This window comes from Caloenas nicobarica, chromosome 1 (assembly GCF_036013445.1).
Source record: "Caloenas nicobarica isolate bCalNic1 chromosome 1, bCalNic1.hap1, whole genome shotgun sequence".
In the NCBI taxonomy this organism is placed as follows: domain Eukaryota; kingdom Metazoa; phylum Chordata; class Aves; order Columbiformes; family Columbidae; genus Caloenas; species Caloenas nicobarica.
The window spans coordinates 3,356,245-3,371,480 of record NC_088245.1 but is presented as its reverse complement, the minus strand read 5'-3'; the positions used below and the strand labels follow the sequence as shown (position 1 = coordinate 3,371,480).

The 15,236-nt window shown below is 46.3% G+C and overlaps 1 protein-coding gene across 3 annotated transcripts in view; it reads right to left on the bottom strand.

Moving 5' to 3' along the window:
- Positions 1-15,236, bottom strand: part of PLXNA4 (plexin A4) — a 498,451-nt gene that overhangs the window by 237,839 nt on the left and 245,376 nt on the right. For all 3 annotated transcript variants that reach the window (XM_065626967.1, XM_065626970.1, XM_065626969.1), the window contains exon 4: positions 9,592-9,723. In XM_065626967.1, coding sequence (XP_065483039.1) covers positions 9,592-9,723 — 132 coding nt within the window. The remainder of the gene's footprint in view (positions 1-9,591; positions 9,724-15,236) is intronic.

Sequence of the window (15,236 nt, the reverse complement as noted above, 5' to 3'; positions counted from 1 at the left end):
AAGTAACGGCCATTATATACAAAATCTTATCGCTACTCAGGGCAGTCCTAAAGAGCCACTTGGTTACATGGTTGCATATTGCACTACATAATCCTTTTAGCATATAACGAACAACAGCTAAAGGCACTTCATCGAACAGTCTCTATATATGTGTTAAAGGAAGACTCAACTAATTGTGCGGGCTTCAAAATGTCTAAAGCTGCAAGGTCAGTCTCTCTCATCAGGTGTTTTGCAAGTCACCCTTATATTTGTCAAGCTGTCCTAAAACTGAAAAGATTTATATATCTTTATGTTAGCAATTGCAGAGAGGATTCATTCTTTTAAGTGGTAATGACAACACAGGGAACTCCCTACGATCGTGTCGACCACATGGATAGCTTAAGGCAAGGAGTCCTGAAGATGAATTAAACCATCTTCTATAGGAACACAGCACTTTTGAAAGCCTCTGTGCATCCTCCAGATTCCGTGCTGCTTCTTTGAGCAGCCTGTGGAGGAAGGATCGTGGCCTGGGGATGACGCTTTGGCAAGCGAGGAGATGAATGTTGACATCCAAATGCAGATCCACAGATGGCAGTGTGAAAGCCCTCGTTCTACTTCCAAACATTGGACACATAGAAGAGGGCATAAGTGTAGAGTTCAGGCTGAAATATTCCACAACTGTGACGGAACGTCGATCTTTTAATGAGAAAAACTGCATCACACGCTAAATCATTTTAGTTTATCTGTATGAACATAAAGTGCACCCCAAAGACTGGCCCAGGGGTGACTGGGAGACTCAGCTCTGGCACAATACTCTGTCATAGGCATGTGTCATGACCAAGGACGTGTCACTCAGCCCTCTCTGCTGCTCAGCTATAAAATGTCACCAGCACTGCTCTGACACAGAGGGCAGTTCTACAGAATCATGTCTTGCCAGCAAGCAGGGTTTAGACTCTGTCCATGGCTAAGTATTTATTCAAAATTTTGCTGTTCAAAGTACTTGAGCAGTTGCACTGATACACTCCCCCCCAGCTGGATCCCAGTGATTAATGCAACGTGCTTGCAAAGAAGTCATTTCTCTGGGATGGGGCAGGTCTGGAAGAGACGGGATTCTGGCACGGATAAGCAAGGCCAAGAATGAAGCAAATGAATATTGACCTGCATTTTGTATTAAATCCTTCCCTCCAGTGAAAGACTGTCAAATTGCTCCCAGCTAGTCCCCTCCACAGAGCATGGGCTTGCCTACATTCCTCTAGGTGGGATCAAGGAAGCTATAACTTAGTGTCATCTACAGAATGATTACAAAGAGGAGAATAATTATTGCCTCAAGATGAATGTCCATCTTCAATACCTGCAGAAGACCTCAAACTAGACACCTGATGGTTACATAGCAAAAGTGAGGAGAAATGACTCCCCATCAGAAACCAAAGGCCAGATTCACAGAGTCAAATATTAACTAGGAAACCAATGCTTATTCAGATATAATTACCTTTCACACATGGGAGTGTAGGAATGAAGGTCCTGAGGCCCCTCTGAACCCTGGGATCCCGTAAAGCTTTCCAGGTCTCATTGGGGCATGCACACCAGCCTCAGCTTTCAGGAGGAGACCTCAGTGTTCAACAGCCAGTGGTGGGAGTTGCAGAAAGCTCCAAAAGATGTCCTGATCTTGGAAAAATCTTCTGTATTTTCAGGGCACATGGAGTCAACAGTGGTTTGCCCACAGATGTACAAGGACTCTGTGAGCAAGGCAGAGCATGAGTCTAGGTCTCCCAAGTCCTCGACTGTCTTTCATCCACGAGGCTTTTCTCCTTTCCAGTGCACTTATCACTTATCATAGCACTTGTTTTGGGACAAAGTGGGGCACTTGAATACAGGATGAAACTAGCTTACAAAAGCATTTCCAAAGCATAAAAAGAGATTAATTCAAGCGTGAAAAGCCCAAGGCTGAGGGATAGTGGGAGATGAAATTCCAGATGCCCGTGCACCTCATGGGATGGAGACAGCTCCCAGGGGAATTTCTTCCCTTTCCATAAATGGATCATCTCCAAGACCTTAAATTGGTTCCTCACCTGCTCACCCCGGCTTTCTGAGTTATTTACATCCTTGCTGGAGCAACCAACCAACCCAGGAGGAGGTTAAAGGACTCCCTACTCCATTAATTATCTTACAACTGCTTACTCCTAGGATAACCATGTGCTAGCAGTAAATGAGTTAAAATCAAGGCAGACTACAACTTTTTGCTATAATATGCCTTTTGCTGATGAAGAATTATTTCAAAGGAGTCAGCAGCACAATGTGCTGCAGTTTTGCCGGTGGGCCAAATCATTTTTATCATTCTTGGCTGAGAAACACAGGCACTCACACAGTGTCTTTTCCATCCTTAGCTGAGCACCCATGCAGGATTTTCCATCCACGCAGTCATTTCTCAGAAGGCATCTGACCTTATTTAACAGTCCCTTAATTAGGTGAAAGCAAATGCAAGGGAGAGTGGAGTTCAGCCTCTGATATTGCTGAGGGTGATGAGTGGTATTTTAGGGGCAGGAAAGAAGAGTCGAAGAGAACAAAATTTGCCTTTGCTGCCAACTGGGATTGCAGTCATTGCTTGCTAGAGATTGACTGAACTCTTGGAACTGTTATTCCCTGGTTTGTGCAGGATTGCCCAAGAGCAGGGCAGCTGGGCAATGAAACGGGTGGTTTGGCTTCCTCTTCTTTTGAGGATTTAGAAAGGGCTTGACATGACACATCTTTGCAAAGAGACCATGCATTGCAGCTCTTGACTTGGGCACCTTAGAAGCTCTGATGACCCTAATCTGGTGTTCTGAACTGGAACAGGCTGCCCAGAGAGGTGGTAGGTACCCCCATCCCTGGAGACATTCAAGACCAGGCTGGATGGGAATCTGAGCAACCTGATCTGGGTGAAGATGTCCCTGCTCATGGCAGGGGTTGGACCAGATGACCTTTGAAGGTCCCTGCCAACCCAAACTATTCTATGATTCTATGATTCTAAGATCTTACCTAGAATGTCACTCTGGTCTAGGAGGGGCCTACTCCAAGGAAGAGACTCTACTGTCAACACCCTTCCTTCCTGGCTTTCAGAAGTGGAACAGTGGAGTCCTGCAGAAGACCTGACCATCTCCAAGGCTTGGGTATGCACTGCGTGGTCACCTTCCACCCGGTGTACAGTAGCCCCTTCTACGACAGTCAGTTCTCAAAAAGCCTACAACACTACGGAGTCAAATGATAGAAATCTGCAATAGCAGTGCCAAAAATTAGTTTATTGGTGTCTCTGCCACTTTTAAATCCCCAGGACAAAAAGTCACACTTATTAACCAATCTCAGCTTTTCAAATTCAAACAATTCTTTTCTGTTTCTGGACCAATGATGAAAAACATGATCTGCGTGCAACCTGATGGCTTACAAACAAGCAAATGCAAATTAACAGGAAGAACTCTTAAGTTATTTTTAAAACTTGTGATCTTGAGCCAGTGTTTCTGGGGACAGCCTCCAACTGACAATTCCCTGGAAAGAGCCACTCCAAACGTAGGATTTAATGCTAATTGAAATCTTGTGCAAAGACCGTATTTGAAGAAATCAATCTATAATTAAGTAAAGTTATTAATGATTGCTTTAACTAATTGATATGATAACATAGGCAGCAGACAAGATTTTAATCAGTGGTCATGAAATCAGAAGTAAACTAGCCAGTCACCACCTCTTCTTTTGCAGCTAACTTCCACACAATAATTCTGTTGCAGATAGTGACTCAGCAGCAAAGGGAAGAAGAATAAATCTCAGGAGACAAATAGGTATAAGCCTTCCCCATTTTAATGAGAAACAGACACAGAAAGGCCAAAAAGACCCTGTCAACATGATTTGTGATACTGTTACTTAATTTTAACCAAATGCGGTTTCTGCCATGCTTTAGTTGAAGTACATATTTATTTGATGTTTCATTGGCAAAGTTTAAAAGACTCTGCAAAATACCCATCTGCTTCTGCTACGCTTGACCCTACCAGTCTCACCTTCAACATACTGTAATGGTTTTAGGGAATGATCACACTGCACAGCTGTGATTTATTCTCAGAGCGTGGATGACTTTCTGATAGTTTACCAGGAAGAAGCACAACTTTCCGCTGGAGCATGAAGCTGACTCACCTCCACAAAAAAAAAAAAAAAAACCTGCCTGCACAGAGAGGAACAGCAAATTTTCTATGAGTAAAACATAGGGTTACTCATAAACTGCAGAACAGCGACTTCCCCAGCCATTAGTAAACCAAAACTATGAGGCAGCTCAAAGCCTTGGGATTTTAATAATATGAAGTTGGGGCCTCTTGCTCTTTGTCTGCTGGTTTTTGAGCCTTTAAGTTCATTTTCTCTAGTGCTTTCTTTTGATCCTTCTACATCAAAGGGAAGAGCTGAGATTCTCACGTCCTGGAGTTGCTTCCAGGTGCTGCATCAGCTTTGCAAAACACACCCAGCACTGGGAGAGATCGAGGAGTCCAACGTGCTGAAACAGAGATATTTAGGGGGTGATGGAGGTGGCCTTCCAAATACTAGTCCAAAGCCACGACAGGAAAATGAGCATCCTCCACCTCCTGACACGTAGAGTTGGGCTGTATGTGCGTGTCAACACTTAGGCATTAAGGAGGCAAGGAGGCATGATCAGTCAGCAGCTGGAAGACGAGAAACCAAAGGAATGGAGATGCCAGGAGTGGAGTGATAGAAAAGCAAGTGCAGGCTGCGAATGAGAGAAAAGGTCCACAAAGAGGAATGGGATCAGAGAGAGAAGCAGGGATAGTGAGGAAAGGGTGAAAGAAGCATTTCAACCCTTGCAGAGAGCTCCAGGGAGCTTGTAGGCTCAGGCTTCTCATTTGGGAGAAGAAAGAGTCAGAGAGAGGATTAGAAGAGGAAGAAGGATATGAGGAGGCACGTGCGTGTGTCATGAGGAGCAAGGAGATGCAGAGACACTGCATCCTTCTCCTGCCCCTCCAGCAGCATTTCCCATCTGCTCCTCATCCCCTTAGATCAGCGTGGGAGGCAGAGGGCTCTCCAGCGTCTGCACACCAGAAACAGAAAAGGAAAAAGAAACAGCCACAGCCTCCAATGTATCCATATCCCGTGACCCACAGGGAACATTTCAATAGGGGCACAAGTGCCGTTCAGACAGATAAGTGAGGAGATGACACCTCCCTGCCTCTGCTGCACAAGACAGACCCCTGTTCAGTGGGAAACACCATCAGGCTTATAACTCAGTTGGAGCCTTTGTGAATGCTGGGGCTAAATGGCAGATCTCCTGATAAACCATAGAATTGTAGAATCATAGAATCACAGAATCATTTTGGTTAGAAAAGACCCTCAAGATCATCCAGTCCAACCATTAACGCACCACTGACACTAAACCATGTCCCTAAAACCTCATCTATGCATCTTTTAAACCCCTCCAAGGATGGTGACTCCACCACTGCCCTGGGCAGCCTGCTCCAATGCCCGACAACTCTTTCCGGGAAGAATTTTTTCCTAATATCCAATCTAAACCTCACCTGGTGCAACTTGAGGCCGTTTCCTCTGGTCCTGTCTCTTGTTCCTGGGGAGCAGAGCCCGACCCCCCCTGGCTCCAAGCTCCTTTCAGGCAGTTCAGAGATCAGAAGGTCTCCGCTCAGCTCCTGTTCTCCAGGCTGAACCCCCCAGCTCCCTCAGCAACTCCCATCACACTTTTGCTCATGATCAATCCTATGCATGCACCAATCCCTCCCCACTCTGCTGACAGGGACATGTCCTCACTTGAAACATGCATACACCCACACCACTGTGAAATAATGGGATCTTTGTATAATGTATCTTTGGGTTTTGGTGACAAATCTTTTTCCTCCCCTCATTCAATCAATCTCCCTATAAAATACGTATTTGTATACAATGGATCCCCTCTGACGGTGCAAAGCTATTGCATCCTGCTCCTGAGAGCATGGCAAGTCTGATGGTGTCAACAAGTGCCACTTGTCACCTCTCGACATTCACAGGAGCTGCAAGGGAGGATGTGTTTCAAGCATAGACCACAGGGCTAGGCTGGATTCCCAGCTGCCCTTGGAGCCCAAAGAGCTCAGCTCCAGATGAAAAGCCTCCTTTCATGGAAAGGGCTGTGGGCATTGGAACAGGCTGCCCACGGCAGTGGTGGAGTCACCATCCCTGGAGGGGTTGAAGAGACACATAGATGAGGTTCTCAGGGACATGGGTTAGTGCTAGGGTTGGGTTAACAGTTGGACTCAATGATCTTGAGGGTCTCTTCCAACCAAAATGATTCTATGATCCTATGTGCAACACAAGGACTCCCGAGCGCACTGAGGAAAGGGTTCCCATGCTGATGCTGACCTTAAAAAGGCCAAGGGATGTATTTTTTTGGCAGCACGAGAAAGCCTCTTCTTGTAGCCAGGTTTATGGCAACAGGTCTTTGAAGGTGTTTCAAGTTAAAGGATGCCTCGCTGAGCTGAGTCCTAACCTCATTGCAGAATACTTTGGTGCATGGCAAGAGCAATACTTGCTGGGATTGCCAGAGCCATGATAGGACTGGGAGAAGATGGAGAAATTGGCTTTATCATTGGGGCTTCCATTCCTGTTGAGGACTGGTGAGTGCTGGAGCTAAGCCTGGAAAAATTGCTTTTAATGGAGCAGTTACACACCCTCAAAACCAGTCTTATCTCCAGGGTACAGCCAGGGTTGAGCCCAGGAGACAGAGGGAGGAGAAACCTGCTCCTTCCCCAGGGACAGGCCCAGTCCTGCTGCCTGCCTACCTTTGGAAAGGTCAGGTCGAGCCATCACCTTCCTGTCCCTCATCTCCACAGACCTCACAATACCAAGGGACTTCTGTGGGCAGTGAAAACCGCTGATAAGTCAGAGCTTCATCCGTTTGTGAAAAGAACTGTACATGACTTGTGCAGTGGATGAGATTTATCCTCCCCAAGGTCAGCCTGCGCTCCTCTGTGACATTCACAGTCCTGCCTCCAGCAAAGGCAAACCCTTGCACCCACCCTCAGCCACCGAGGCCCTATAAATGTTAATTCATTCGAGCACTTGAAGTGTGTTATATCATGAGCACACAGATAGCGACTGCATTGCCGTGACGGCAGCGTTGTCATTCACATTGCTTGCTACATCGTAGATAAAATCAGAGACGGGCAAAGGCTTCTGTAGTGTTGAGTGTTTCGCGAAATTGGATCAGATTTTAAATAATAGCAGTCCATGGCCTTTTTGCTAACCTCTGTCATACAGACACTCTTGGGCTTCAAAGATGGGTGGGAAGGGATGATTGAATAAATGACAGGGGACTCAGAGCTCCTGGGTTCTCCACAGAGCTTCACCAACAACTTGTGGCCCTAAAAAAAACCTGCCTAAGCTTGTGTTTTGGTGTAGTCAACCACAAAATGAGTCCACTCATGTTGTAATGGTCAGGTAGTCAACATAGCAGCAAGAAAATGTTCTTGGAAGTTTCTGGAGGAAAACCAAATTGTTCCTTTTGTTCCATATTTCAGTTTTTTAAGGAAGTGAGTGAATGCACAGTGTTGTCCCATTGACGTCTCCTGGAGAGAATGAAGACAACTCCCTGGTGTAACAAGACCAACCAGCTCAATAGACCCAGACATCTTGTCTCTGTAAATCTGAATGTCTCCACAGAACCAGTAATGGTATCTGAGGTGGCCTCTTGCCAAATGGGTCTGCACAAAAAGAACACTCTGGGAAAATCTGAAGTCATGGACTGATTATTGGTGTATCATCATGCTCAAGGGCTTTGACCATGCGTGGAGCCCCATTCTATTCAAAGAAAGAAGAAAAGACCAGCAGAGTAAAGGATGAGAAGGAGGAACAGTGTCTTGACCAAAGTCTTGCAGGAGATCACAAGCATCACCTGCCTCCGCTTCCCACCCCATCCCAAAAGGTGACATCCCATCCTTGCCCCGCAGGGAGCAGATGAGAAATAAATCCCAGCTTTGTCACCACATCTTTTATCCTGAGTTATCGACCTCTCACAGTTTTTTTTAGTAAAGAATTGCTCCCCTCCCCACTCCAAATTTGAAGTATAAATATCCACAGCTCAGGGAGATGGTCAGAGACATCACAGGCAAAAAACATTTAAAATAAAATTATTCAAGCAGAAGAAATGGCAGTCATAGATTGGAAACTATAACCCGCTGGCTTTGCATAGAGAGAAGGATATTCAGCCTGACAGATCCGAGTTCCTGGACCACAGCAACGCAGCTAAACACCTCCCTCCAAAAACCACATGCATCCTCTGCCTTATGTGCCGGGAGAAAACATCTCCTAGCTTAGGTAAAAAGGATAATAATTTCAATGTTAGCCACAGCCTGGAAAAGGGCCACCTGAAGAGGATATGAGGAGGGTCTGTAAAATCATGGCAAGTGAATTGGGAACAATTATTGATTATTGCTTTTTTTTTTAAGGCAGGAATTAATGGGTGGTAAAACTGCCACGAGGGTGGGTGAGAACAGGGGACATTGTGGCCACTCGCCATCCTGGAGACTGCTGACTGTGCTGTCAGAGGGTCAGAGCACAACACAAGACATCTGGAAGGGGATCTTGGTGTTAGGGAACTGGGCAATACTGGGAGGAGATCACACTGCTTTGAAAGTGCTACTGGAACATGTAGGCATCCTCCAGGCAATTCACGAAGGCAATAAAAAGCATATCAGGTGGATTCTTTATGTTCGGTGCCACTTACGTGATCCAAGGCCAGGTGGGTAATAGTTGCTCAATGAATCATTGAACACTGATGTATGGGTGAACACGTCACACTTGGGCCAGTGGCCTTCACTGAGGTTGCACTGTAGGGCACCTGCCATCACCCTACCAAAATCTCTCATTGTTCCCTTTTGTTTGGGGATTTAAAGCTCCTCACAAGCACTCATGAATCAATCAGTTATGGTATTTCAAGTCTCTGCATGTCTACAAGATTAATTATGTACAATGAATTCCTTCATGCAAAATTATTTCCTCTTCCCACCCTAAGCAGCAAATTCCTAAGGCCAAGAGCTCTGCTGAAATCAGCTGGACTTCCAGCCTGAACACCCAGATTGGTCCTTCACTGGAAGGTATTTGTATTTTCAATGATAATACTAATGGCACAACAGGAACGTCACGCTAAACTTGACCCACATCCTGTCAGACAGCGTCCTACACTCTTGTTCCCCATGTCTCAAAGAGGCTCCAGCTTCTCCAAATACTCCAGTTGGAGCCAAATGATTCAGCATCATATTTATCTGTATCTGTGGCAGATGCAGTCACGGTTTGAATGGAGGTGGAGGGCCATGTGATACGCCGCAGATGCAGTAGCAACTCCTTGCCATGTAGCCAGTAGGATGTTTATTGCATTAAGCAATGCCGGGGGTGGTTTCTGCCACCTTATTTCTCTGCCCCTGGCCCCTCAAAAATTGCATCGATATATAAATGTAATGTTTTCTAAGCGTGAAAAATCAGGAGATTAACAATGGAGCACATCTTGGTAGTACCTGTGTTCACTGTCAGAACTTCATGTGCAATTCTGATGCTCGTAGCGTGATCAAGCTGAAAGCTTTCAGAGCACCACGGACTGATGGAGTTTCTTACCTGCTTCTCAGACATGATGTAGAGGTGTTCATGATCCACTGAGAAGGCCATATCCCGTAATATGGGGCCGGTATCCACCACCTGCACGATCTCATACTCCAGTGTGTTCTTGGTGGTGCCATCCACACGGATCTGCAGAACAACAACAAAAGCAGGGAGAGAACATGAGTATTTTTTCTCCTCCCATGGAGACTGTAGAATAATCACTGGGGAAATGCATTGTGGTCCAGGTCTTTTGGACAACAACCACTGTCATCACAAAGGGAACATTTTGCCTGAGTCCTCACTTCAAGGATAAAGCAGGTTTAACTGCTCTGCTGGTCGCATCAACCCAAGAGCACTGTAGAAGAACAATACAGAGCCTGCTCGCTTTTATCCGACACTATCACTGTGCTACTGTCATTGCCTGGACAAATCTACTCAGATGAAAATGATGGTACAAAGGGCAGAATTTGTGGTGATGATGAGCAAAAGATAAAAAAAAAAAAAACACTCTAGAGACTGCAGGGCTGAGGGCTGACTCACTCCAATGCTAGTCAGACGGTATTATTGTTCTTATTGCTAATATTCCGTGGGGCAATATATTATTGTGGAGTGTACAATACAACACAGACTATTTCTCTTGTTGATTACACATATCAGATCTTGAAATCAGTCCTGCACAAATATGGCACCTTATGATTCCAGCCACATCTCATAACAGGGTGTCACTTGGGAACATCAATAACGGGAATTATGAGAAGGAGCCAGACGCACAGTCCCAGTCTATCTCTCATGGTGACCCCGTGATACAAAAGAAAATGTACAAAGCACAAGAGTTTTCTTTATCTGTCTAAACCCAATTTCTAGAGATTGGTCTCAGAAAAGGTTTGTAATAATTTTCAATAGTATAATCACAATTCAGGATAATCTCTCTCTCCACAAGAGTGTCGCGTCCTTCTGGATCTTGTGGGACTCTGTACTTCAGCAAACCTAATGGCCACATATTTCAGAGATGCATCCACATTGCCTATCTACCTTGCTATGTTTTCAATGTGTTGCCTTTTGCTTTCAGAAAATCTTCTATCCTGCAGCAACACAAGTATTACAGTATCCTTCCCTATAAGACACAAAGTTGCAGTAGATCTGCTTCGCGCTCTACATCACGATCTCCACACCTTGCCGACCAAAGACAGACCAAAGTCTTCCAGTCCCTGGTTTGCACTTGTGCAGTTTAATAGCTGAGCAAAAGGCACTCTTCCCATCCAAAACAAATAACAAGACATTGAGAACTCATGGTATCAAGACCTATTCCCACTGTTCGCTGGCATAGTCCACGAGCTTATTCCTTCTGTATCAACCTTTCAAGTCAAGAAACTGAGCCTGAATCATCTTCTGCATTAGAATGACAAAGGGAGAGAGGGAATGACAAAGGGTCTGGAAAGTCTGTCTGAGCAGATTCTCTATAGATGGATAGGAGAAAGGAGGCAGAGAGGAGTTAGAGGAGCTATCTGACAGCAAAAGGTGTGGAGGGTACTCAGGGGTGCTCAGATCATATATGCTATCCCTCAGGATGCTCAGCCTATGCAGAAGTGTGTGCAAGAGCAGGTATTGGCTGTGGGGCTAGTCAAAGGACACTAGAAGATTTGCAGTTATTTTGTCATCTTGATGGATCTGGTGATGACAGCAACATACTCCACAGTGTCGACACACAAAGAGGTCGGGGCCTGAAGCCCAACTGAGCATTCATGCTGGCTCTGACTGCCTGGGAGGAAAGGGGTCAGTCATGTCCATGGTCCGTAATGGATGAATTCAGCTCCTCCAAGTCTCTCTTCCTGGAAGTGGACACTAATATGATCCACCCATGAGAGTCAGGAGAAAGGAAGGAGACAGAAAGTGCTGCACGTTGAGAAATCATAGAATTATAGAAGAGTTTAGGTTGGCAGAGACCTTCAAAGCTCATCCAGTGTGACCCCTGCCATGGGCAGGGACATCTGCACCAGCTCAGGTTGCTCAGAGCCCCGTCCAGCCTGGCCTGGGATGTCTCCAGGGATGGTTCAGCCACCACCTCTCTGGCCAACCTGGGCCAGGCTCTCACCACCCTCAGCATAAAAAGTTTCCTCCTCATGTCCAGCCTGAATCTCCCCTCCTTTAGTTTAAAGCCATCACCCCTTGTCCTATTGCAACAGGCCCTGCTAAAAGTCTGTCTCCATCTTTCTTATAGGTCCCTTTTAAGTAGGGAAAGGCTGCGATAAGGTCTCCCCAGAGCCTTCTCTTCTCCAGGGTCAACAACCCCAACTCTCTCAGCCTTTCCTCTCTCTCTGCTGATGACTATGCTAAACAAACCTTATGTCTTTACTGCTTTGACCTTGATTTTTCAGCATCTTCAGGGTCAGATCTGCAGGCCACTAGATATGTAAGCAGCCAATTATCACCCCAGGGCTCAGTCACCATCCTCAGCCTTTGCCAGGCCCCATTAGAGGAGAAAGAGCTCAGACATGGAAGAGGCCGGCTGGAGAAATAGCCGGCTGGAGTTAACAAACCACATAGACAGGAGGCACAGCCTCCAGGGATCTCCCCTATGCATTCGGTGCAGGTAGAAGATTGCAGAGGTTTCGCACCAGGAAAACAGAGATACTTGGAAGTGATTTAACAGCCATTGCTAGCCTAATTGCCTGCAAAGTCACTATTTTGCAGAGGGGGAGGGAGGAATAGGGCTCATTCCAGTGTACCTCTGCAAACGCACACACGTGCAGTCATGCACACCCAGCCCAAAAACAACAATAAGGGCAGAAATCTCTCTAGTTAAAGCTAGTAGGTAAAGAAAAAGAAAAATCAGAAGGCCAGAAAGTCTGGCAGACATTAACCCTTGCTGCACAGACTGTGCAAGCCCTGTGCCAGCAAGGAGGTGATTATTGTAGCTTGCAGCCAGAAGTCTGGCCCTTAACTTAAACCATCCCTTTACCTGTCTTAAACTCTGGCTTTCTTATGTTCGAGCCCAGGCACAGAGCCCAGCGGATCTCCACCCTCCCTGCACATTCTTTTCAGTCCTGAGCATCAAATAACACAGCGGCAATATCTCTTGGAGAGAGACTTATTCCTGGCTCCCAGACACCCACTAGAACCAGGACAATTTGGTTAGCAAAAAAAAAAAAAAAAAAAAATCAAAAGAAGAGCCTGTGAAGAGAAAATGAGAAGATTCTCATCAAAACCTGCAAGCGATCATCACTAAAGTCATGGACACAGACACAATCTCTGCTCAGAAAGCTGCCCAAGTTGCCAGTTTCAGGGAATTTGAAGCACACACCAGCAGTTTGCTCTGTTCCTGCTCTTCTTTGCCAGCATCAGCCACAAGCCCCAGGTGGAGCTGAGAGTTGGGCTAGTTTTCTTCTGACTGAAGTATGGATATTCTTATATTCAAGATGTTCTTACCAAGCTGTGGGATTAGAGCCTGACTGACAGTCCGGTGGGGATTTCTCCTTGAAACTGCCTGTGAACCACAGGCACATCTGCAAGGCAAGAGGGAGGGGAGCAAGAAGTGATGGAGAGGGTTCCAGGACCATAAACACATCTCAAAATTCTCAGTCCCCCACAAAAAGAGGTGTGCAAACTCACTCATCACAAACACACTCATCACCTCCACCACAGCAATACCTGCTCCAGCTGCCTACACATCTGTCCTGGACAGACACATGCTCCTTGGACCACAAGATGATCCGCTCCTCGCCCCAAGCTCCCCTGCCCTCTTTTAACCCAACACACATGTGCAGAGCTCCCGGGGACCAATGTTCTCAGGCTGAACATTAATCCTGTTTCCTGGAAGGCTGCACTCACTGGGCTTCGTTCTGCAAAGCCGGCTGCTATTAAAACATCAGCATGATGCTTCCCGAAGGTCAACTACCAGGGGACCTATTCTGGCAGCTGTTTGTTTGTTTGTCTGAACATTATCTAGGTCTGGCTGTTTATTTACATCCATTGAAGTATCAGACAATAAATATCCTCTCCCAGTAGCAAACAGATGCTTGCACTCGAATGTTCTGGCTAGCGCTGGCTTCAAAATGATCTCCTTAATGAGCAAACAACACTATTAATCTTTAAAGACACAGGCTCTGGCCTTCCCTGAGCTCTCACCCTGGCCATGGCTAGCCCTACAGGCATCCTGGCAAGCAGCCCATGGGTCTGGTAGATGAAAGAAGGTAAAAGATACCTTCCATCTCTCAACCGGTGCTTTTCTGCATTATCTGGTCTCCCCAGATGCTGTGGGGTCCACAGGAGGCTGATGCTTGAGCACAGTCTCCCAGGCAAGCTGGTGGCAGATGCCTCAGTCACACTTCTAAGAGGGAGATGAGTTTGAGAGTTCGGGATTGGACAGTTATCCAAGCAAGATACACAAGAAACCCCTCCAAATCTTGGGTATAGACTCAAAAGGGTCAAAGAAAAAGCAGTGGGGGTGGAGGACAAAGAAGGAATTTGTGTTAGCAAGCACTTAGTGCCATTGCTGGAAGATAAACCCAGCAGCAGAGCTGGGAAAGCCTCTCCCAAACTGTGTCTACCTCAGCAAATAGCACAGTGTAACAGGAGTTATCTGTAAAGGGACACTGTTTCTGCTAAAATCCAGTATGCATTGTTGATGTGCTGCAGGAGATTTACTTTAGACCCTACATAGCCTGACCCTGTAGACCAAATCGGTGTTTGGAGTGTATTAACATCAGCCAGTTTTGGTTTATCCAAGAAAAATCCAGTTCATACACTTTAAGACTGCTCTGCTGTGTGAATCACAGCAAATTAAGGACAGACAGCTTGTTGTCTTCAAAATTGTCTTCAGACTCACTTCAGAAACATATGCCTGAATTAGGACTCCTGTTACCACCTCACCTCTATTTTATTCTCCCCACAGCTTGAACTGGTCACTGGCAGCAAAAGCGTGCATCCTTTCCAGTATGCCAACTAAGCTCAGCTGTTTCCTACTCTAAACCCATCACCTCCTGCCCGGAGCATCACTCCTGGCCCACCAGTGTCAAAACGAGACCCTCTCCATTAGCTCCTTTGTATAAAGCACTTGAAACACATCCAGGGCTCCTGAGCACGATCAGGAGCAGGATCACGATGGTTGGCCAGACAGACAGCAGGAGCAGACGCTGGTTGGGATGATTGTCATTACAAATAATTAAATGAATAACTAAGTGGAAAAGGGACTGGTGAACCATGGCTCGCTCAGCCAACCCGTTCCTCCCTATCTTTCTCTTTTGTGCAGCGTCAGCAGCCCCCAAGCTGATGAAGGTAAAGGGAATTCATCATCGCAAGCCCCAACGCTTCCAGCCACTGACCCAGCAGCTCCTGCTCAAGTCATGCCAGTGGTTTATTTTGGCCATGAAATTGCCCCAGTTCCCAAGGGAGGCAATTAAGCAGCTGTCAGGAAGATTGCAAGGGTGGATTTCAAAGGCAAAGCCTCCCAGACCTCAGAATCCATCCCCGCTGCCTCCTCCTGGGTGCAAAGGGGGGAACACGGATGTGGCACTGTCTCTGAATCGAGAAGAAATCTTTTTGGGTAGGAAAAGCCAGAGCTGGTAGGACAATCTCTGTCTTCCCCATATCCTGAGGCATCCCTCCTTTGTCACAGGATAGTTTAGGTTGGGATGGACCTTCAAAGCTCATCTAGTCCAACC